The sequence below is a fragment of the Apteryx rowi genome, unplaced genomic scaffold (assembly GCF_003343035.1).
Source record: "Apteryx rowi isolate R43461 unplaced genomic scaffold, aptRow1 scaffold_259, whole genome shotgun sequence".
Taxonomy (NCBI): Eukaryota; Metazoa; Chordata; class Aves; order Apterygiformes; family Apterygidae; genus Apteryx; species Apteryx rowi.
This window is the reverse complement of record NW_020448963.1, coordinates 1,050,929-1,073,351: the sequence shown is the minus strand read 5'-3', so window position 1 is coordinate 1,073,351 and position 22,423 is coordinate 1,050,929. Positions and strand designations below refer to the sequence as shown.

At 45.9% G+C, this 22,423-nt stretch overlaps 1 protein-coding gene across 1 annotated transcript; it reads left to right on the top strand.

Annotated features, from left to right (window-relative positions):
• Positions 1-5: 5 nt before the first annotated feature.
• KIF17 (kinesin family member 17) lies at positions 6-21,998 on the top strand. The gene is made up of 14 exons (XM_026067384.1): positions 6-236; positions 2,077-2,223; positions 3,341-3,442; positions 6,306-6,495; positions 10,459-10,911; positions 11,927-12,024; positions 12,728-12,875; positions 13,977-14,065; positions 14,496-14,620; positions 17,243-17,474; positions 18,813-19,071; positions 19,870-19,940; positions 20,610-20,730; positions 21,799-21,998. The coding sequence occupies exons 1-14, from the start codon at positions 6-8 to the stop codon at positions 21,996-21,998; spliced, it is 2,466 nt and encodes an 821-aa protein (XP_025923169.1).
• The last annotated feature ends 425 nt before the right edge of the window (positions 21,999-22,423 follow it).

Genomic DNA, 22,423 nt, shown 5'->3' with positions numbered 1-22,423 from the left:
CGCCGATGGCCTCGGAGGCGGTGAAGGTGATCGTGCGGTGCCGGCCGCCCAGCGAGCGCGAGCAGGAGCTGGGCTGCAAGGTGGTGGTGCGCACGGAGAGCGCGCGGGGCCGCTGCTCCATCCAGAACCCCCGCGCCGCCGGCGAGCCCCCCAAGCAGTTCACCTTCGACGGCGCCTACGGCCCGGAGCACAGCACGGAGCAGATCTACAACGAGATCGCCTACCCGCTCGTGGAGGTGAGGGGGGCCGCGAGCACGTGCCCGCCGTGGGCAGGCGCCAAGCCGGCCGGCCGGCCGCAGGGAATGTATAGCGGGAGATGAAGGCTTGACGCCGCTTTCCGCAGGATTATCCCTGCGGTCTGTTGCGCCGTGGGTATATTTAAAGAAAACCCGAACGTAGCCTTGCTACGGTACCACCTTCCTCATGCATCTACGCGCATCTTCTGCTGCTTGGAGCTTTGCACCAAAGTCACTTACTCTGATAAAGCTCTGCTGGTTGTGTGGCGTCTTAAATGCACGCGTTAAGCTGTCCGAAACCATGCAGGTATTTGGGGACAGGCGTTTTACACGGGGGGGCTGCCCCTAAGTGGTGCTGAGCGATACCCCCCACTCCAAGAGGCTGAGCGACAGCCCAGGTGCCTAAAAGAGCACTGGGGGAGCAGAGAGGAGCGAATGGCATCCCAAAAGCAGGCTGTGAAATGGGGGAGAAAACCCTTCCCCAGCAGCCAGCGGGGCACGGCGGATAGGATTACATTTGAGCGTATGAGATTCTTTCTAGCCAGATGTTTACATGAAAGATGAACCCCCTGAGGAGGCCCTGGACGTGGTAGCTAAACAGAAATTTCAGTACTCTCCTTCCTTTACAGCAGGGGAAAATGCTGTGAGGGGAAGAAGGACAAGCAAAGACCCCTGAAGATTGCAGGGCAGTTTTTAGCGAGAAATCTCAGAGTAGACTAGGGAACCTCAACCTGTTTTATTTAGCCTAGCAAAACGAATCCTGAGAGGGGGCACGATCGTTGCCTGTTAACACGTGGTAAACCAGTCAAGCAAGAGAAAAATGCCGTTGCAAGAAGTAGCAGAGAGGTAACGTGGCCATCGATAATTTTAAGACTCAAGTTCCTGATGGTCGGGAGAGCCGAGTTCCGAAACAGTCTTCCAGCAGAAGCGGAGGGGTGAACAGAGTTACAGAGCCTGATTGCTCTAAGGTGGCTGTTGTGCAAGTGTGTGATTCTTGAGAAATGCACGAAAAGAGCCTTATAAGATGGCTGCTGCGCTTGCAGGCGCTCGGGGTCATCCTTCCCTATCCTACGTTCCTGTTAGGATGGGATTTTTCAGTGTCTCCCTCAAAGGCTTTTGTTATCTGTTAGCATTGCAACTGGGGGCTTTGCACGTAGGTTTCTTAAACATTAAGAAATCCAAGTATCTTCTGTTTATATCACGGTTCCCTGAAATAGGAACAAACGAGAGCGACGCCTTCTTTCAGTCAGCTTTCCAAAGACTGCCCTTGAGATGGTTGATGAAGTATAACATATTTATTATTTTAAGCTAGAGACCTCCCTTTTGGCCACCCTGCAGTCAGCTAGCGTCCTAGCTGTCTCTCTAGTTCTCATAATATTTTCTGCCCTATGGCAAAAATATTGTAGTTTTCTAAGTGTTGTCAGCTGGCCTTCCTGTTTGGGCCTTCTGCATTTTTTCAAACGCTGCATTTTGAGAGAAAACCACCGCATTTATATGGTAACAAAACACATATTTATTATCTTATTTCTACGGCGTAGGAAGATTTTCTCGTGCTCTAGTTTTGTATCCTTTCATCTCTCAAATTTTTTCAGTGACATGTCTAACCAAGTCCTTGGCTTGTTCTTTTTAAGAACCCAAGGGACTTTCCACAAGAATTTCAAATAGCAGCTTAGATCTGTGCATTTCATCCACCTCCAGGTTGCCCAGCAATTTGTTTGATGTTTACTTCCAGCTCTTCCTTAAAAAAAACCTTTTATGAGATGGGAAAGAACTCGAACAACTTATTTCCAGTTATGCAAAAGATAAAGATAACGGCTTTATGGTTTTACTCTGTTTCCAGGGTGTCACTGAAGGTTACAATGGCACGATATTCGCCTATGGCCAGACTGGCAGCGGGAAGTCGTTTACCATGCAGGGTATCGTGGATCCGCCTACACAGAAAGGCATAATACCCAGAGCCTTTGAACACATTTTTGAGAGTGTGCAGGTAGGTGTATAAAAATGTGAAGGAGCTCCCGTTGTAAGATCGCGTGATACCTGAAGGATGATTTTGTGGTCTTCTGTAGTGGTCACTGCCATGCTCTCTGAGCCACAAGCAAGAATTTATCCTGGCAACCCTTCTGGGAGGTAGAGGAGGAATATCCATACTATCCTCTGCACTTCCTCCTGCCCCGCCAAATCAGACAGAGCTACAAGTAGTACCCTGACCTAGATCCCAGTCAAGGTTTTGAACCAAAACACCATTTTTCCTAACCCTGAAACCATCAGCAGAGTAGCAGGCAGTGAGCTGGACAAGAATATACCATGAGGAATGAGTGAGTGCTGATCGCAGTTCTGGCTGGCTGAGCATATGTGATTCAGTAGCAAGAGTGGGAACAGACTCATCTGGGACTTTGGATTGTCTTTGAAGCAGTACCTTTTATTTTTTTTTCCCACTTCTGGAAGTATCTTTTTAGAATCTCAGTTTCACTATCAGTAAAATTGTGTTGCGTGACCACCAGGGCAATAAAAGACTTGATGACGCCCTGTTCCTGTGAGGTTTCAGTCTCAGAGGTTGTAAAGTATCGTGATGTTTTTTACTCAGGGTGGTAGAGAAAGGGTATGGTATTAGTTTTACTCCAAGCACAGCATTTGAAATATCTTGGTATAGACTCTTGAACACAGGACTAGGCTAACGTAGTCCTGCACACCGTGACGGGTCTGTTTATTTTCACTGGACAGCAGGCCTACAGCCCAGCCAAAAGGTGGGGGTCTACAAAGCAGGTGTCTGCTTCTGAGTAAGTCACCTAGGACATCCTCTCGGATCAGTATGGCCAGTGAACTTCAGGGTATATCACGTCTCAGCCTAAAGCAGAGGCCTGTGTATAGTCATATGAACTGTGCCCTAATCTCTGACTTGATTGACTCTCACCTGAGAAGTGTAAGGCCTGAAAGCTTCTGTAGCAAGTGTGTGAAACAGTTAAACCTGGGGACTAAATGCCGTGAAAGATATGATGAAGTGCTGCAGAGAGGTAGGCACCCAGCTGTCGCTGAGGGTAAATGCGAGATGCCTAGTTCCCTTGATTTTGAGAACCTCATCCTAAAATCATTCCTGTTTTGTGCAGTGTGCTGAAAATGCCAAGTTCTTGGTGAGAGCTTCTTACTTGGAGATTTACAATGAAGACATACGAGACCTTCTAGGAGCTGACACCAAGCAGAAGTTGGAGGTGAGGAGACCATAGGGTCAGCGTGTCTTGATTAGGCCATGCTTTAATTTGCTCAGATAACTGTTACCATTAATACCTTACAAAAGTGGAAAAACATTGTCTGTCAGAAGTTGAGCACCTGAATATAAAGATATGGTGACAAATATGGAAGCCAAGAGGAGATATGGAGGGACTTGGTTGAAAGTTTTGTAGCAGTAGGAACAGGATCCAGTCGGACAGATGTCCTGTGTGTCCTTCTTAATGGTGGCCAGTAGCAGAAGCTTAGTGGAAGCTGCATGGAAGTCATTGTTGGAATAAACTGCTCATGGGGCAATTTCTTCATCTCATGGCTAGTTTATGCTCTAAAACAGGAGGATTCTATGCCTTATAAATGTTTAATCTGATCCAGTGTAGCCGTGGAGGATATCAATACCTGTTTAAAACAAAAAGGCTGATCCCTTTTGAAAGGACAGAGCAGATATTACTCCCCACTGGAACGCATGGGAAAGGTGGGAATTTTCCCAAAAGACAGGGAGGGAAACTTCACTGAAATTGTAATCAAGAGGTTGGTTTTCATAGAATTTGCCTCTTAAGTAGCTTTGCAGTTCTGCCTTTTACCACGTATTCCAGGGGGGAGACCTGCAAATCTTCTGTCCCAATTTACTTCCCTGCAGGATTGCCCTCGTAAAGAAAACCGAGGCACTAGCACCATCTGCTGCACAGAAGCGCTGAGATGGTGACAGACCCAGGCTGCCTCCCCCTGCCTTACAGGGCAGATTTTTTTTCTTTCCAGGCTCCTGCCTTTAACAGAGGCAAACGCTCTTGCGGGCTGTGCTTTGCTTTGCCTTCCAAGCCTGTCTCTCGTGCATGCGTGTGCCGAGAGAGAAGGGGGAGAAGGGGACTCGCTGTTTTCGAAGGAGCTTTCTGCAGATTCCCTTCCTTTGTTCCACATCAGCAGTGACACTGGTTTCTATGACAACCGCAGTTGGCACTGGGAGGGCAGGACTTGGGCAGAACAGTTTCCAGGGTAACACCGTCACACTGGTGACAGCCGCTGGCTGTTGCTGCCTCCACTGAGTAATTAAGCGAGTCGTGTCCTGCGGAGACAGAGAGACCAGACTGACCTACTGCCTTCTCCCGTTTCCTGGAGCCTGGCCCTTTTTCTCCTCTGAAATCCCATTTCTATTTGTTTCTTTGCAGAGGTGTGTTTGTTGCCTTTTAATGTCAGGGATTTCCATGAGTCTGAACCCCCTGCTCCGAGGCTCACAGTCACTTCCCATGAAATGAAACCCTGTGAAGAGTGAGTCCTTCAGAGCTCTGCTAGGATAATGTCCCGGTCACTTGAAACGTTTGTTATGGAGCTAAACACCGGCCATGTCTTCAGTTGTGTGCCTGGAGGATTGCAAAGTTCTCCCTTCCTCAGGGACTTGGCCTTTGCAGCGTCCTCAAACGCAGCTGTGCCAGCTGCACATTTCTACTGTAGCTCGGTCAAAAGCCATAGTGTAAGAGCGGTCTGGCTACGATTCTGTAACTGGATTAATCCTGGGCTGTCACGGCTTTACGTTGGTCATAGAACAAGGCTAAAGTCCTGTCTAGCTTAGAGTTTTCAGCCAGCTCTGCTCTGTTCTGCACAGGTCTTTTTATAGCAAAGATTCTGTTTTACATTGCTTTTTGGAGTGTGTGCATCACTAAAGTATCTCTTAAGATTAAGATTCAGAGAAGAGGCTCTTCTCTGGAAGTCACACTGCCAAATGCAGTATCTGTCGCATATTTGACACCCAATCATGACACCTACATCTCGATATCCCAGCTGACTTATGATAAAGATAGGATTTTAGTTATGAACTCGGTGGATGTGGGGCATAACACAGCTGTTGAAAATGATTTCAGCTCATTTAAAATTCCCAGCGTGGAAGGAGCTTCAGAGGTGGCTAGTGTAGGAGGGTAGGAATCTCTTGATTGTTTTGTATTTTTTATGTAGGTTTGATGGATCATTGAAGACTTGGAACATTTCAATAGTTTATTAACATGCTGTATGAAAACTTTCTTCTGCACAATTGGTAATTGCTGAAAAGATGCTATTGGGACTTAACGCTCTACCTCCATCCAGATGCCTGAATAGGATGTTAGAGCATCTAAAGAAAGGAACTAATATCTGGAGAAAATCTATTATAGTCCTGTGCGTGATGGGCGTGACTTGAGGAGTTTTGTCAGTGAGATCAAGACGCCCTCTCAGAGCAGAGGGGTTCAAAGAAGTACCCAGTAACAATATCCTTTATTATTAAATCTGTGCTTCCATTTTAAAAAGCTCTCTATGATTGAAGATACACTAGAGATTTTGCTATAATAGGTCAAAAATATTCCAGTTCTTTTTAACGTATGCAGTTTAATAATAGGGGAGGTAGAAAGCAGCTCAGTGCAGAGAAGCTGGGTTTCTTGTGGTCTGGAAGATGTAGGAATCAATCAGCAAGCTCTTAACATTAATTCTTTTTGGCTGTAGAACCTTAAAGGTGGTTCTGTGTTTTTGTGTGGTTTTGTTCCTGCTTCAGAAATACCAGGTTTCGTGGTGGTAGCCAAATACCACTGCCTACTGAAATTACAGCTGGGTGGTAGGGTGTGCCAAAGACGGCCACCTACTGAGCGTTCCCAGCTCGCATGAAATTGTCAGGAGGTGCGGATGCTCAGCACGTTCACGGCAGTCTCGTTACATTTTTTCAATAGTTAACGGTACGTTTTTGCTGTGCTGCAATTTTCACGTAAGCGCGTTTTCTTTCACCACGTGCAAAATGCGTCTGGCCCTCGAGCTTCTGGACGGTTTCAGTGTGCTTTCCCGGAGTCTTGGTGTATCTTGTTGTAACCTGTACTGTGTTGTCCCTGTTTGCAGCTGAAGGAGCACCCAGAGAAAGGGGTGTATGTGAAGGGTCTTTCTCTGCACACAGTGCATAGCGTGGTCCAGTGTGAGCGTATCATGGAGACAGGCTGGAGAAACCGCGCAGTGGGTTATACCCTAATGAATAAGGACTCTTCCCGCTCCCACTCCATCTTTACCATCAATATGGAAATCTACACTGTAGGTAGGTGCTGGATTCCCTGCGTCAGGCCTGGAGCAAGCAGAGCATAGAAACAGCCTGTGCAATCGGGCCAGTAATCCCACAGTAAAAGTTAGATTGTAAATGATTTTAGGTTTAGTAGAAATCAGTGTTGTGCCCTGACGCTGGCATTCTTCACAGTATGAAATGGCTGAGTATTCATAACTCTTTTTTTTTCCCCCTTGATTCCTTTGGGAGAGAAATGTCTTATGCTTGAACTGGGAACACATTTCTGTCTCCTTCTGGTTCTTTAGCTTCTAAAACCCTTTATTTCTAGCTAGGGGTGCTAAAAATCACAGCCCATACTTTGGGTTGGAGTTCATAAACTATAAAGCCTGGAGAAACTTGTGCCATTGTCTGTCTTGTTTGACCTCCTTTATAATGCAAGTTGGATAATTTCACCCGATGATTCCTTCTTTTAGCTTAATCATGGGGCACATCGTTTAAGCAAACAGCTAATCTCAGGTTAAAGACTGGAATAAGAGTCCCTTAATAATGTTTTAGTGACTAATTTCCCTTTTTCAAGTATCTCATTTCCATTGGCTTCTTGCCACTGGAGCTTCTTTAGCTGATAAAGCTTATAAAGCTGCATCACTGGGTCTGAACTCGGACCTTGAAGGGATTATTTCTGGGAGTAAGAAAGGAATTCAGTCTCCTGTATTCTGTCTAGTCCTTGACCCCAGCTAAGACTGTGAACAGCTTGGCTTCATTTTCTTCAGCTGTTTCAGTCACGGGGAAAGTTACACAATGCCTTCCTAAACCGTGGTTCCAGATGTCAGTGACAGTACCTCATTTTCAGGAGTAGAAGAAGGATTATGCAGCAAACATCTATTAAAAACGGCGTGTGTGAGATCTTTGGAACTTAGCACAGGCGGTGATGCAAATCCTTGCATTACATGGGTCTGTAAAATCCTGACTTTGATGCTAACAAGGAAAATTAAGTATTTACACTCCTCTTTTGTGTTGCTGATGGGTGCAGGGCTCTTAATCCAGCCTGTAATAATTTAAAGCTTTCAAAATTTGTGCGCTACAGAATGGCAGCACAGAGATTTCCCCTGCCAGGGAGTAGTTTCACTTGCTGGCTGTAGTTTCACTTATTCATTAACAGACCTCTGTCTAATCCCTGGACCTAAATTCTGTTCCGAGACCCTGCGTTTTGCATCTTGCTGTCAGACATCAAACTCAAAATTCTTCATAAGTTGAATTTGTAGTTAAAAGTGAATACAGGCAAGACAGTGCTCCCTTATCTATTTTAAAGTTAAACTGATTTTACCTTTTCCTCAATTTTTCAGTTTCTATGTGGTTTAAGATTGGTTACTGATAATCCAGAGTGGCACAGGGGAAGGTTGGGAAACATGAGGTTTTGGCAGTCGAGTAGATGACAGCTGGAATATTCGAGTAGAAAGTTTAGGATTCTGGCACAATCTCAGTAGCTGGATGGTTCTGCTAGGATAATCACTAGTTGAAATAGTTAACAAAGTTGGTATTTATATTGTTGTCTTTAGGCTTCCAAAAGATGTGCATGGAGAAGTTCAAACTTGTTTTCCAGCTGAGCCTGCAGTCCATCCCAATTTACAGGCATTTAAAGGCTCTCTTCATAGTTACGTGGACTCGAATGACTTTTTTTAAAGTAAAAGTTTAGATTCAGGAACAGGATTGTGGCAAATACTGGCTTCTCTGGCTATGGATGTATGAAGTGCACAAGTTACCATTTGTATTTTTAGAGTATTCAGAGTAGCAGATGTTTTATTCCTTTACATTGTGCTTGGGGATTGATTTGCTAAACAGAAGGAAGTTTTAGATTTGACCAGCGCTTATGCCACCGGAAAGGGCTGATGGACTGTAAGAGAATTAGACAATAAGAGCCAAGACGTTCAGGCTGCTGCAGGCGTTTTAGCAAGAGTCGGGGGACCTTGTTACACCATGGAAACTAAACCACTAAGCTCCCTGATTGAAACAAACAGCCTCCTCGGGTAAAAGTCCTGGCAGAAACCAAAACAACCTTTTAATTGCCAAGTTGGTGTTTATATGAAGGAGGGGAGGGAGGGAAAGGGTTAGAAAACCTGCTTTTTCTGACCGTCCATTCATCCTGGCACTGAGAAAGGATAGTGAGAGAATGGACTCTTCAAGCTCCATCTGCTGTTTCCCAATTCTCCCCCATGTCCTGACATGCCAGAAACATCTGGACCGAAACAATTAGCAGTGCTCTGCTGCAAACGTTAGGTTCTGCTGTTAACAATCTATTACTGTAACTGGAGAAATATCCTGGGGCGGTGTTTTTTTTATGCTTACCTGAAAACTTTTAACTTTTCCCCCAAGTATTGGACTATTCATTGTTCACGTTTAGGTTTTCTTCATGGCCATAAAGTGTAACACTGACCAAATTCGAGGTTAGGTATTGCAGAAGTCAGTGGGATGTCTGCGAAAGGGCTGACTCGGTGGAAACCTTGCTGCACCCTGGTGTGAATCTGTGCTTGGAGTGTTAAAGGAGCTCCTTCCTTGAACTTGTGTTGCGATTGCAAGGAACGACTGGGGCAGGGATATGCAACAGCGTGGTCCGGTGCTCGGCAGGGTAGTCCGTGATTTGGAGAGGTGTGTCCAACTCTTTGCTCATGAACTCCCCGCATGAGGCTGGGAGAGTTTAGTCTCTCAAGTCCTCGGCCTGCCAGCTGTCAAATGGGAAAATGGCACTGTTGTCTCAGTGGAGAAGGTAAGGATGTCAAAGAGCACGAGGTAAGCCGGGCAAGGCTGGCCAGCGAAACAGGGCTGCTTAAAGCAACTGAATGCAACGTGTCTTAGTCACGGGGGATTTGTATCATCATGTTGCCTGGAAATCTTGCCTGGAAATGTAGGTCAGGAAGCAGGTATTATTACATGCATGAGGTGTGCTTCTAGGTAGCTGGGAGCTAGCTGTTTACCAGCTGTTAACTTCAGCTCACTCCTTCCCTTACAGGTATGATGGGAAGGGCACCAGCTCACTGAGGAGATCTGGCTCCTCATCCGGGTGGATCATTAGGGCCGAGTTCAGTCCTGATTTCTACGAGTTTTCTTGTTTCTTGCATATGTTCCCTCATTTTACTTTCTCATCGAGAACATTGTGAATTGAGGAGGAACAGATGCTGCTGAGCATGCCTGTGTGCTGAGTCACTGCACTGTTTTAGAGCTATCTGGACAAGGGGGGAGATCTGCCTTGCTTCTTGAATGTTTGCGCCGTCTTGGGACGGAAAGCCAGATGGTGGTCCTTGATGGTATTTGGATCTCTTGATAGGATGTGCTTTTTCTTTTGAAGCACAGCAGGAAACTACTTGAACATCTCCCCTGATGAGGGTTGGTCTTGAGAAAAGCTGTAGTTTGGAAATTCATGGAAATACTGTTTCCCACTCTAGTGGTTCCTCCAGCCCTTGCACAGCGATCTCTAGAACTAACCTTCCTGTCTTCCTCTCCGTATCATGAAGGCATTCAGAGAGCCCACTCTTCGGCCTGTACTCTCCATTTAGCCTTGCTCCAGTTGCTGCCTCTTGAGTCCCATTCTCACCATGCTCCCTCCTGTTGTCAGTCATCATTTAACTTCATGAAATAATCTGGGGAGGAAAGAAGTTTTGAAATCCATGGTCTGATCTTGTTACTTGTAGAGGCCTTTGCATAAAATTCTAAACATACTCAGCTTCTAGGGAAGTCTGTGGAGGCTGTGTGTCTTCATGGCTCAGAGGGATAGTAACGGTTATAAATTTTTATGGCATCCTCCAGAAATGCAGGATCTGGTTCAGGAAAGCACTAAAATGTATAGTTCTAAAATTAAGTAGGTATTTACTTAAGGAAACCAGGGCCCAAATGCAAACAAAGAATGGGGCTTGAACTGAAACACAGTGCCAAAAGAAGTTTTTGTTTTTATTGTTATTAAGAGGCTGCTTTGTAAGAAGACCCTAACCCCAAATTATTTTCTTGCAGATGAGAGAGGGCAGGATCACCTTAGGGCTGCAAAACTCAATTTAGTGGATCTGGCGGGAAGTGAGAGGCAGTCCAAAACTGGAGCCACGGGGGAACGGCTCAAAGAGGCCACCAAAATCAACCTGTCTCTCTCAGCTCTGGGTAATGTCATCTCAGCCCTGGTCGATGGCCGGTGTAAACACATCCCCTATCGAGACTCAAAGCTGACAAGGCTGCTGCAAGACTCCCTTGGAGGTAACACCAAGACCCTGATGGTAGCATGCTTATCTCCGGCTGATAACAACTACGATGAAACTCTCAGCACTTTGCGCTATGCGAATCGAGCAAAGAACATCAAGAACAAGCCTTGTATCAATGAGGACCCCAAGGATGCTCTGTTGAGGGAGTATCAGGAGGAGATTAAGAAGCTGAAGGCCATTTTAGCTGAGCAGATGAACATGAATACCTTGTCAGGTAAGAGAGCCCTCAGTAGCACCACCGATGTTTTAGCTTTCACAGAACAATGAATTTCTACACGTAAAATGCTCCTTGGATTTCACCTCAGCCTTTCCCTTAGCTGTTAGGAAGAGCTCTCCTCCATTCTGCTAATGTGCTTGTTCTTCACTGATGTCAGATTGACCTTATTCCATTCTGCAAAGACATCTCAGTTATCCTGTATTTTCCCTTTTCAGTAATGACAATTTCTGTTAGAACAGGCTGACATGATTCAAATCCTCGGTTCTTCTTGGTCATTCTAGCTTGGATTTGGTCAGTCACAGAAGAGAGGTTGCAGCTGGCAGAACAAAGACGAGCTGCTAAAGAAATAATGTAAAATTCTTTATTAAATATTCATATTTTTTCAAAATTAGCATTCAGCCCTTGTTCTCCTAAGCTGTGAATTTTTGACTGTACCAGGAAAGTTTTGCCCTGCTAACAGCATTTGCTTACAGAGGAGCACTGTGCTCTATTTGAGGCTTCAGCCCAGCCTCAACACACTCACTGTTTGCTATGAAGTAGGAATAGCAAATGTGGGGACAAATGGGAAAGAGCGGTCTTTAGGGAGCTGATCACCTTTTGAGAATTATACCCCTCCACTGAAAGTTGCCCATTTTTCAGGATAAGACTGTAAGATTTTTTTTTTTTCTTTTCTTGCACCTCTCATCTCCTTCCCAGGGTATTTTATCTTCCAAATCTGTTAGCATATCTCTAGAAACAAGTCTCCTGTTACTCTGTGAAAGAGATTAAATTTATATTCACTTTCATATACCTGAAGCTTAAATATCTACTCCTCTGCTCAGCAATGACTCCTTCTCTCCCCACACCTATGGAGTCCCAGGCCAGTGGGCGTTTTGGCAGCACAGATGCTGGCACACGAGCACAGTTTAAAGGAGCACGTGGATTGAGAGGTTCTTTGTTCTGTTTCCAGGCATTCTACAGATAATCCCACCCAGTAACTGTGACTGATTTTTATTTCTTCTTTGCTTTGCAGGGCTTTTACCTGCTGAGACTGTTCACCTGGAAATGAAGCCAGATCCCCTCCTTGAATCCCAGTTAGACGTTGAAGCAGAGAAACAGCTGATCAGACAAGTAAGTCAGCAAGGCGGCACCATACTGTCTTCTACTGATGCTCGTAGGTTTTTATAATACTCATTACAAATATGATGCAGGGGTCTGTGGCGTAGCCTTCTCAGTACAGTTCTGTATGTATTTTTTGGTCCTTGGACTTCTACTATGGACAGAATGTATGCTGTTGGAGGACTTATTTCAATAACATTTTCTCTCAGCATTGTTCCTACTTCTCTGGGGATGAATTGGAATGGATTCCCAAGAAGGCTTTTTGAAGCACATGTAACAAGAAGAGGAAAGTATGTGTGAAATTTAGATTTGTTCTGTCAGAGGAGGGAGAAATATGGGGGAAAAAGCAGTAGACAAAATTTTAGTAACAGTAGAAGGATGAAGGAAAAAGAGAAAGGAGAGGTGGATCCAGGAGGAAGAATGAGGCGCTGAGAAGACAAAGAGAATAGGCCAGAAGGGAATAAACTTTCTCCTTGCTCTTTACAAAGCTCCTTCCAGGGCACCACATATGCCCAAGACAATCATTTTCTGTGGATGAATGAAAGATGGCAGTTCTAGGGCTAACGAGTCACCTCTCCTCAGCTACTGTGTCCACCTAAATCACAGAAAAATGTCTTAATAGAGGACAATTAAGTTTTATTGTGGTGGACAGAAGAATGGTTGTGTGCAGTCGGGAGCAGGGATGTTGCATCAGGCTCTCTGCTGTGCCTTTCAGGAGTACGAACAGAGGCTGGCCCTGCTAAAGGCAGACTACGAAGCGGAGCAGGAGTCCCGTGCCCGCCTTGAAGAGGACATCAGTAGCTTGAGGAACTCCTACGACCGCAAGCTGTCCGCTCTAGAAGAGAACCTCAGGAAGGAAGCAGGTGTGGACGAGGCAGGTGGAGGGTGCTAGAGCGAGCCCAGCACAGGTTGAAGGTCCCCCGATGCTGGTAATAAACTGGAGGGTTTAGGCATGCGTGGAAACAGATGTTTTCTTGCAAAGTCAGATTTGTGGCAGCTACTGCAACATCTGAAGTGGCAGTGACTACTCCTGCAGTAAGTGCTGCCTAGCAGCAGCAGCAGTCCCTGCTTTCATCCCTCCTGTCCCTTATTGATAGCAGAAGCATTAAGTCTGGCTCTCCTGGGCCCTTCTTAAGACTCTCTGTCCCAGCTTTGTCTTCTTCCCTATCTCCGCCACCTCCTTCCCGTGTCAGGACCAGCCTGGCCCTACCCTGCAAGCCCTGAGGCAATGAAAGGCGGTTTTGCCTGCGTAGCCGTGAGTTTCCTCTGACTTATAGCAGCGTTTGCCTAGAACAGAGGCTTGAATTGCAGCGATGACTGGTCTCAGCAGGCAGTGCTCTGTCTTGATCTGATTGGTTTCGCACAACTCACATGCCCGAGACGAGGGTGGCTGCGGCAGTCTCTTCCATTGCATGCAAATTTGATGCAGCTCTTGGTCTCCTGGTGAATTATCATCACCATCGCTTTGCTGGAGGGCAGATAGTCCTCTCCCACACCTATAAATTGTGGCCGGCTGTCCTCTTCATTTCTGCTTTTTATTTATGCTTCTATAGTGCCTCAGAGCATGTTTTGTAATGTGCTTATTCAGCACTTAACGCTCAATATTAATTATTGAACCTCTAACACAAATTTTTGATGCTATCATTTCCTAAAGTGAGAGGTTGTTTTTTTCCTCTGATTACAAACGTGTGCCCCCCAGCTCTCTGAAATAGATTATTTGCATGTGAACATGAGGATCCAAGCTCTCCCAGCCTTGTAAGATCTATATTACTCACTTGATATGCCCTCTGGGTCTCTGATGGCTTTTACTGACCAGCATGAGAAGGTAAATAATGAGGCATTTCCTCCCAAATAGCTTTCAGCTTTTGGTGAAGATTTTGTGTGATGTTTTCACAAATTTACATTCCAGTTCTGCAGAGCTCATCACTTACATTGTGGGTATTTCCTCTTTTGTTCTTCAGAAGCTGTCATGAGGACTGAAACTACTCCTGCTGAGACACCTTTGCCTGAAGACTCTGCTGTTGCAGCAGATGAAGAACCAACGTCAGCCAAGGTACCCTTCAGGCTAATTCTCACTCTTGGGTTGAATAAACTTTCCTGCTTGTCATCAGCATCTGTTGGGTATTCACAAATCTGGTTAAGTGTGTCGTTATCTATTTTTGCCACATCTGCCTCTGGGGCAGGGCTAATTCCTGTTAAACGTGCACACCAGCACATTTAGGGAAGAAAATGAGAAAGGTAACTGAAGAGCAGGGAGGAAAGTAGTTTTTCTGGTGCCTAAACCTCATCCTACTTAATCCCAGAATGCTGAAGGCAGCATGGTAGTCCTGGTGGCTCGGGTGGCAAGGAGGGACAGTAATGCAGTGCTCCTCATTCTTTGGGCAATGAGCAGTCCTCAGGTTGGTAGTGTCATGCTTGATCTACCCCGGTACTCGCAATGCATCTTTTCAGAGCTGCAGCCTTTGGTTTCCTTTTGTCCTCAGGACCCAACAAAGCCTCAGGCAGCTCCAGAGCCTGGCAGTGTGACCAGGGAGAGTGCTGGAGCAGAGGTGGCTGTCACTGCTGAAAGGATTTCAATGCCTGTAGACCAGCAGCAGGTGCTTGCCAGGTCAGTGACTGTACAAGATACCTCTGGTCCTGTTAACTGTCTCCTGTGTACGTGTATGCACACAGCACACGCAGGCAAGAAGCAATCCTGTTCTTGCATATTATTACTCCTGTTGAGCTTCAGCTGTGTGTTCAGTGCACCATAAAATCAGGCGGATGCATATTCTTCATCCCAAAATTAACTCTGTCCTGTGTGAGTAGTTAAATGGTAGCTGTGGCATTAGATGATGCCAAGTGCCAGAATTATGAGAGAGAGAAATCCTGAGGTGTGACAGGAGATGTGGATGCAAGAAAGTGCACGTGCTTTCCAGATAACCGGTTCAGACCCTGCCTGGGAGACCACTTTTTCCCTCTAACTCATGGATCTGGCAGTGTTTGCAAGACTTCAGCCACAACAGGCATCAAAATTGCCTGAGAACCAAATTTTAGGGGCGACGTTAGGTCCGGGGCCTGGATCACATGACTGGGATGTGAGGGGTGCAGATTCAAAGCTCATGCTTGGCCCATCTCAGATGTGTCCTGCCCTGTTTTCCTCCAGCTGAGAGATGTCTTGACTGAGTATTCCTTTAGCCAGAGTACAACACAGCATATTGAAAGAAACACATGGGGTTTAGGTCTGTTTCACAAGTACGTTCCTTGCATATACTAGGAGCAAATTCTGCTGACTTCTGTATTTTACCCTATTGTGTGGAATTATGTTAAAATTGGAAATGCTTAACATAAAATATCATATTGTGGATGATACAGTTTCATTCTGAACAGTTTCACGCTCTTTAACTACTCTTCCAGCTTTGCTGTGAGCTCTTATGGAGCATACTTGCTCTTTTGGGCTTCTCCTAGCTGAAAAAGGAGCTATTAAGAAATACAGAATAGCACAGTCTGTAATTTGCAGGCAATTCTCTCCATTAATGGAGATGGCTGTAAAGAAGCCATTCATTTTGATTATATCAAATCTTAACAGTCGTATTGCAGAGTTCCTTTTTGTAACAAACAAGGACAAAATACTTGCCCAATTACACTGTTAAAATCAAAGTTCTCTGCAGATTAGGCAGGATGGTTTGGCTCCACAGGCATGGGATTTTCAAAGGCTCCTTTTAAAAGCTTTCCACATCAGGACGGCTGTGAGATCTCTGATGCTCAGCAAAGCGGGATTCAGTTGTGCATTCAGCAAAAGATACTGAAGGCTACTTGGGAAGTGCAGTAAAGTAGAAGAGCAAGTCATCTCTGGAGGGCACCTGAGCTCTTTAGGGGTGGGTTTGAAGATAATTAAGAGGATATTATCAGTGTAGGTTTCACCAGCAGTGGGATTTTCTCCAGTTTCAGACGGTGCTGGCCAACCCCTGAGATATCTTCTCTGCTGCAGATCCCAGTGCAGACAAAGAAAATAGCTCTGAATTACAGCATGCCTTGTCTGAATAGGCACGAGCCACGGCAGGGAAAACGGGGGCCTAAAGGTGTTTAAGGCACGTGCAACGGTATAAGGGGTGAGCAACCTGGTGTTTGAAATCCTCGGCACAGCCAGGCATTAGAGGAAGACTCCCATATTCCAAAGGCAGCAATAACTTTACACGATCTGCGTGCGAGTTGGGAGGGGAACAGATTTTCTCTCAAGCGTGCGAAATGTCTAGAAACAGATTGCTCCCTCAGGATGTGTGGCTGCCAGTTTGTCCTGTGACTCACAGAAGGACACTTGGTCTTAGCGCTTTGTCAAATATTTATCTGCCTTCCGGGAGTTTTACCATAGGCGTTAAGCTCAGCAGGGCTACATCAGTGTTGCCCTTAAAAGGCAGACTGAGGCACATTGAAGAATGGGGATACGTTCCCCGGGCTGGTTTCAAGAGCTGCGACGCTACATTTAGTCTGACGGTAGCTTAGTGCTTGCTCTGCTTCACTGTATAAAGTTTGCCTGACCTCGGGCTACCTACAGATCCCTCTGCCCTTCTGGCAGGCTGCACGGGGGCCTGCTCGAAGGGTCCTTTGGTTGTCGCATCATGCGAAAGCACTGTGAGAACGGACGGGAGCCCCGGCTCCTCCAAAGCTTTTTTTACGGCTGTGTTGGAGCATAGAAAGCCATGCGGTGTGGACGTGAGACGAGCTTCATTTCAAATATGGGCCCGTGCCTGCACTCGAGCAGCAATGCTGAGGTAGCCCAAGGTGTGAAACCCTTGCTGATACTGCTCCAGTAGAGAAACTGTGCTATAGCTTCCAGCCGTACCGCTCCCCTATCCACCACTTAAAATATTTGTTTGCATTTCACCTTTAATTTTAGCACCTTCTGTGCTTGCTTTGAGAGCCTTTCAAAACAAGAAAGAAGAACTGAAATATGCGTTACACAAAATGATGTTTTTAATAGAATTCTGTGAGCGTAGATACAGATTTCCAGACCTACTCGGATGACAAAGGCGCTCAGAGTAACAGGCGTGTTGGCTTGGGTCCACGTCAGTATTTATGACAAAGTGTTATTAAAAGTGGAATTTGCCGTCACTACTCAGGTCAGCAAATCTCAGAAGAAATGACTTCTTCTGTATCGTGTCTTTCCATTCAGGTAGGGATGTATATCATTTGCAGTTACGCATATGTTTCTTTGCGCTGCTGATCTGAGAGAAGTATTTGCCTTTTCCAGGCTGCAGATGCTAGAACAACAGGTGGTAGGGGGAGAACAGGCTAAAAACAAGGACCTCAAGGAAAAGCATAAACGCCGGAAAAAGTATGCAGACGAGCGGAGGATGCAGCTGGTGGCCGCGCTGCAGAAATCTAACGAGGACAGCAGTGACTGGGTTCTGCTTAATGTCTACGACTCCATCCAGGAAGAGGTTCGAGCCAAGAGCAAACTTCTGGAGAAGATGCAGAAAAAGGTAAGCCTGCAAAAGCAGCTTTCTGCTATCCCCGCTTAATTTAGGGAGCATTCAGTGCAGTTATTCTCAAGATGGCTTTTTATTTATTTATTTCTTTTATTCAACACATCCTCATCTGCCTTTCCTCCTCTGCTTCCATCTTCTTTACGTTGAGGCATTGTAGGCAATCCGTCTAGAGAATGACTCTGGCTGTGTCTAATATTTCTCACGTGTGCCTGCATTATTACCTATAAGGTTTCTTTTGCATGCGTTCTTATAAAATAGTTGCTGTAGCATCACTCACAGGGGTGAAACAAGTTGTTCCCTGTCTCCAGCTTTCTCAAAGCCTCACCTGACCATTTTCAACTTTATTGTGTAAGAGGTTGGCTGCGTGAACATGTCTGTTCATGGCAGAGGATGCGACTCCCTCTGCTGGCATACGCAATCTATTACACGGCTTCCTACAGTCGCAGCGGCACCAGTTCAGGCAGGTGCCCTTAATGCTGATCATCCTGGATGCTACACTTGTGGTTCAGGAAGAAATTACGCACTGCAAAGTCTTCTGGGGGGAAAAAACAATTGGAAAAGCAACACTGTGCTCCTAAATTGTAGGTGCAGTTGAAAATCAGTTTTGCTCTGAAGGTGTGAGGCAGAACCATCAGAAGAGCTTCAAAAAACGTGTGTATGTGTGTGTGTGTGTATGTGCACACTGTCCTAAATCTATACATATTAGGACTTATATATGCATTTAGGTTATTGAAGAATATGTCACCTTTTTCATCTGAGTTAAAACTCCCAAGAGTTTGTTATCATTGGACTTACTAGCAAGATTTACTTTAGCTCTGTTTGAAGACTTGGTATTCAGAGGAAGATATGAGAAGCATCTCATTAAAACAGATGTGGAATGATCTCTCCTGATAGAACTCGTCCTAATTCTTAATTAGAAATTAGAAGTCTTCTAAAGCATTGAAGCTTCTGTTTTTTCAAAAGTGAGAAGTGACTGTATGTGCTCTCACTAACCTTATAATCTTTTGAACATTGTTAAGTTGCTGGCTTCAATTGATTCTAAATCTACATTATGGAATAATATATCTCCTTGTAGCATTTTTGAGTTTTTCCACCATACTTTTCTGTAAGTGCCTCCTCATTCTTGCATAATGGGACAGTGAAAGTAAAAGTTGCTGGTCCACTTTCTCAAGCTGTTCGTTATTTCTTGTGCTTCTATCACATCTCTTTCTTATTTGTTTTCAGAGTAAACCGAATGATTTCCATTTCTCTACCTGACAAATTTTCATGCTCATAGTCAGTGGTCCACTCTCCATTATAATCCCAACTAGCCATTTTGTTTTTATGACCCAGCTGCGGGCTGCTGAGACGGAGATCAAAGATTTGCAGTCGGAGTTTGAGCTAGAAAAGATTGATTACCTTGGCACTATCCGCCGGCTGGAGCGAGACGTGATGCTCTTCCAGCAGCTGCTAGATCGGGTGCAGTCCCTCATCCGGCGTGACTGTAACTACAGCAATCTGGATAAGATCAAGCGTGAGTGCGTCTGGGATGAGGAGGCTGGTTGCTGGAAAATTCCAGAGCCCGTCATTCAAAAAACCAGCCTTCCTGCAGGTAAGAGGAGCATCTCAACTCTACTGCCAACACATGGCTTTTTCCCAGCTCATCAGTGCGTCAGCATGCTGTTTATCACATTTTGATTGCGCTCACTTGTAAGATCTTGCATGTACAGCATGGGCTGGAGTCCTTCTAGAAAGTCTGAATAATAACCTAGTTTAATGAGGACACAGCTTTCTCTTTGTGGGTCTACACAATGTGTGATAAAAACTGGAGAGCAGGCAGGCACAGGTTTCCCTGCTAAGCCATGTACGTTCAGTATTGCAGGTCTCTGCCTGCCTTCTGTGGAGACTGAATGTGATGCCCTTTTAAAGCTGTTCATCCTAGGATCTTAAATCACTTTATGCCGTTAATGAGTAAGCCCAGCAACCCCTGTAAGCGTGGTGTTGTAAGACTTGTTCCAAAACTCGAGCAACTAAGGCAAGGAAACATCTTGATTTCAGCTAGGTGGCTTTCCTGAAGTTTCGCAGTGACATTTTGTCGACTGAGAATCAGAATTCAGGGTCCTTGCGCTCTTCATGTGATTCCCACCCGCTTATGAGGTGTCTTAGCCAGAGAGGTGTGTTGCCTTCCCTGTAAGACTTCCCTCCAAGAGTTGGTGAACTCGCACGTTACTCCTTTAGCTGATGCATATCCTGTACCAGTCGTTGGATACAAATCACAGTAAGGGTCCCTGAAGCGTCTCTGTTAGCCCAATAAACAGTGATTTTGAGCAGTGGTGGGGATCAAGGAGCACAATCATGAGTGTAATTGTTTTAGAGGTGATGGCCCTTTAATGTTTGTGTTTTCTCATAGCAGTTTCATCACAGCCACAGGCAAAACCTGCCAGAAAGAGCCCTTCAGCTGAGAGTGGAGAACTACTAATGGTAAATTATATTTCTTTTCCTCCTGGGGTCCTGAAAAATCCTGCTGGGAAGTCCGTGTGGTACACAGCTGTTTACTCTGGCTGCTGCGGGCAAAGCGTTAAACGCCCAGGCAGTCGCACATAGTTGTATATAGTCGGTGTCAGCCAGCAGGATTACAGCAAAGGACCCTTGAAGACGTGTGCAAAGCAGAGTAAACGGGGAAGCAGAGAACTAGCGGCACAGTTTGGTGGCCAAAGGAATAGAGAGGCTTATTTAGCTCGAGCTGGGCGTCCTGGGGGTTCGGGTCCAGCATGGCAGTGGAAAGTGAGCAGGTAGAGCGCTAGTGTGGCCCTAGTAGGTTGCATTCACTTCCCAGGGAACTCAGCCGCTTTTAGTTCTCCTCAAACAACAAGAGCCTGATTTGGGGCGATTCTTTTCCTGGCCTTTCCAGTGTAACAGAGTTGCTTTTATCATTACAGCTTGGCGTGGCTCACAGCTGCTGGATAGGGTTGCAGTATCTGCCCCAAACCAGGCTAGACCATACCCCTTCTGTATAGATTTCTTTGTGTCACTGTATCCAAGAAGTTGTTTGTATCTCATGTTAGGGTACTTGGCAGTATTTCTAAGCCTTAATCTGTGAAACTTGTCTGCCTAAGAGCTAGTGCTGATGATGGTGTTTTCTGATTCCAGCAAGAGGAAGACCGCTACAAGCTGATGTTGAACAGGAGCGATAGTGAGAATATTGCCAGTAACTACTTCCGATCCAAGCGAGCCAGTCAGATTCTTAACGCCGACCCGATGAAGAACAGAGGTAAATGGGTCTTTTGTCCAATATATTGTTGCTGTTCATCTTAATTTTTCAGGAGTAAATTTGCTGGGCTGCTGAATTTTTGGGAGCACTATCCTTAAACTGTGTGTTATTCTGCTTCAGTTGGCTATAGATGTAGTCCTCAGTGACAAGTGCCCTTGATGGATGTAGAAAAACCTGGATTAGAAATACTTAAATGTGAACCTCTGAAAACAGAGTCACTGGTGCCCACCGCTCCCTTGAACTTAACAGGAATATTTTGCAGAATGAGGCTGGGTTTTTAATTAAAAATTTGTATTCTGCAGAACTCCAGACCTTTGCTGCACCAGGCCACAAAATAAATGTTGCTGATTAGCAAGACACTTAAAATACTTCCTCCTCTGGTTACTGGCTATGGTCTCCCTAGATATATATGACAAAAAGCAGTCCTTAGAAAATAGCAGGGTTGAGTGGCATGGATTTGCTGTGTCCGTGTTGGTCCTCGAGACCAGCTGATTGCAGAACAAAATCCACCCTGCCACTAAATGCTTTTTGCATGGCAGCTTCAGCGAGCGGGTCAGAACCTGCCTGGGGTATAGAGATGCCTGTCTTGCCCTCGAGAACCCACCTTGACGCACGTTGATACGCAACAGGAAGAACGTTGCCGTGAATAAATAATTGCTGCAACTGCTCTCAGCGATGCCTGTCCCTGTGGCATCTCAGTGCTTCAACTACAGAGAATAAACAAAGCCAGAACTAAACAAAGCCAGAACTAAACAAAGCACTTATTAGTGTTTAAACAAACTAAACGAGGGTGGCGGTGGGCTGAGAAGGTCGTAATGTCTTTCTCATAACGTGGGGGTCAAGTCACCAAAGCGGGCACGAGGCAGCACGCCATTCAGCAGTCAGGTGGCAGAGTTGGCAGCTGACCGGGAATTCAGTGTTCATTAATGTGTGGAAATTAAATATGGGCATTTCTGCCCTTTATTAAACATCACAGCTAAAGCCTGAATGGAGCAGGGAACGTGGAAAAGCATCTCTATATCTGAACAGATTAAATAGGTAACGACAGCCTGTTCCTTTCTGTTCCAGCTCACCATAACCCTGCCTCTGGCCTGAACGTCCCTTTGAATAACAACAGCACCTCCAGCGTGGCATCGGCCCCTCCGGCACCGGCTCTAGAGATGCCCCAGCCACGTCCTTTCCGCCTCGAATCCCTCGACTTCACCACGCCCTCTGCCAAAACCAAGCGTAAAAAGGGCAAAGCCAACTTTGGTAGCGACCCTTTCTGACTGCGGTAGCTGTAAGTTGACATAAGCCCCCTGACTGGTGGCTTTTGAAGGACAGTGGAAAGAGCTGAACCTGCTTCCAGCAGTTTTAATTCGGTACTGACAACTCCAGGCTCGTGTGAGGGCCGGCAAGTTTCTCCGGCCCTTGCGTGGAGTCCCTGCCCTGTCCACGCGCGTCGCCTGCCGTCCCCCTTTCTGTCTCTGTGGCGAGGGACATCAACCTGCCCTGCTTTTACTGAAACCTCTTTGTTGAGAGGAAGAAACCCCACAACCGCCGCTCTCCCTGCGTGTTTCCTTTCTCAGTGTCACGTTCGCGCCGCGGTCAGGCCCTGTACGGGATTTCCCGGTCTTGCCCTCCGTTGTAATAAATGTTTCTGCCACGACTGCCCTGTCGCGGTTCTTTCGCTGAGCATCGGCTGCCTCTGCCC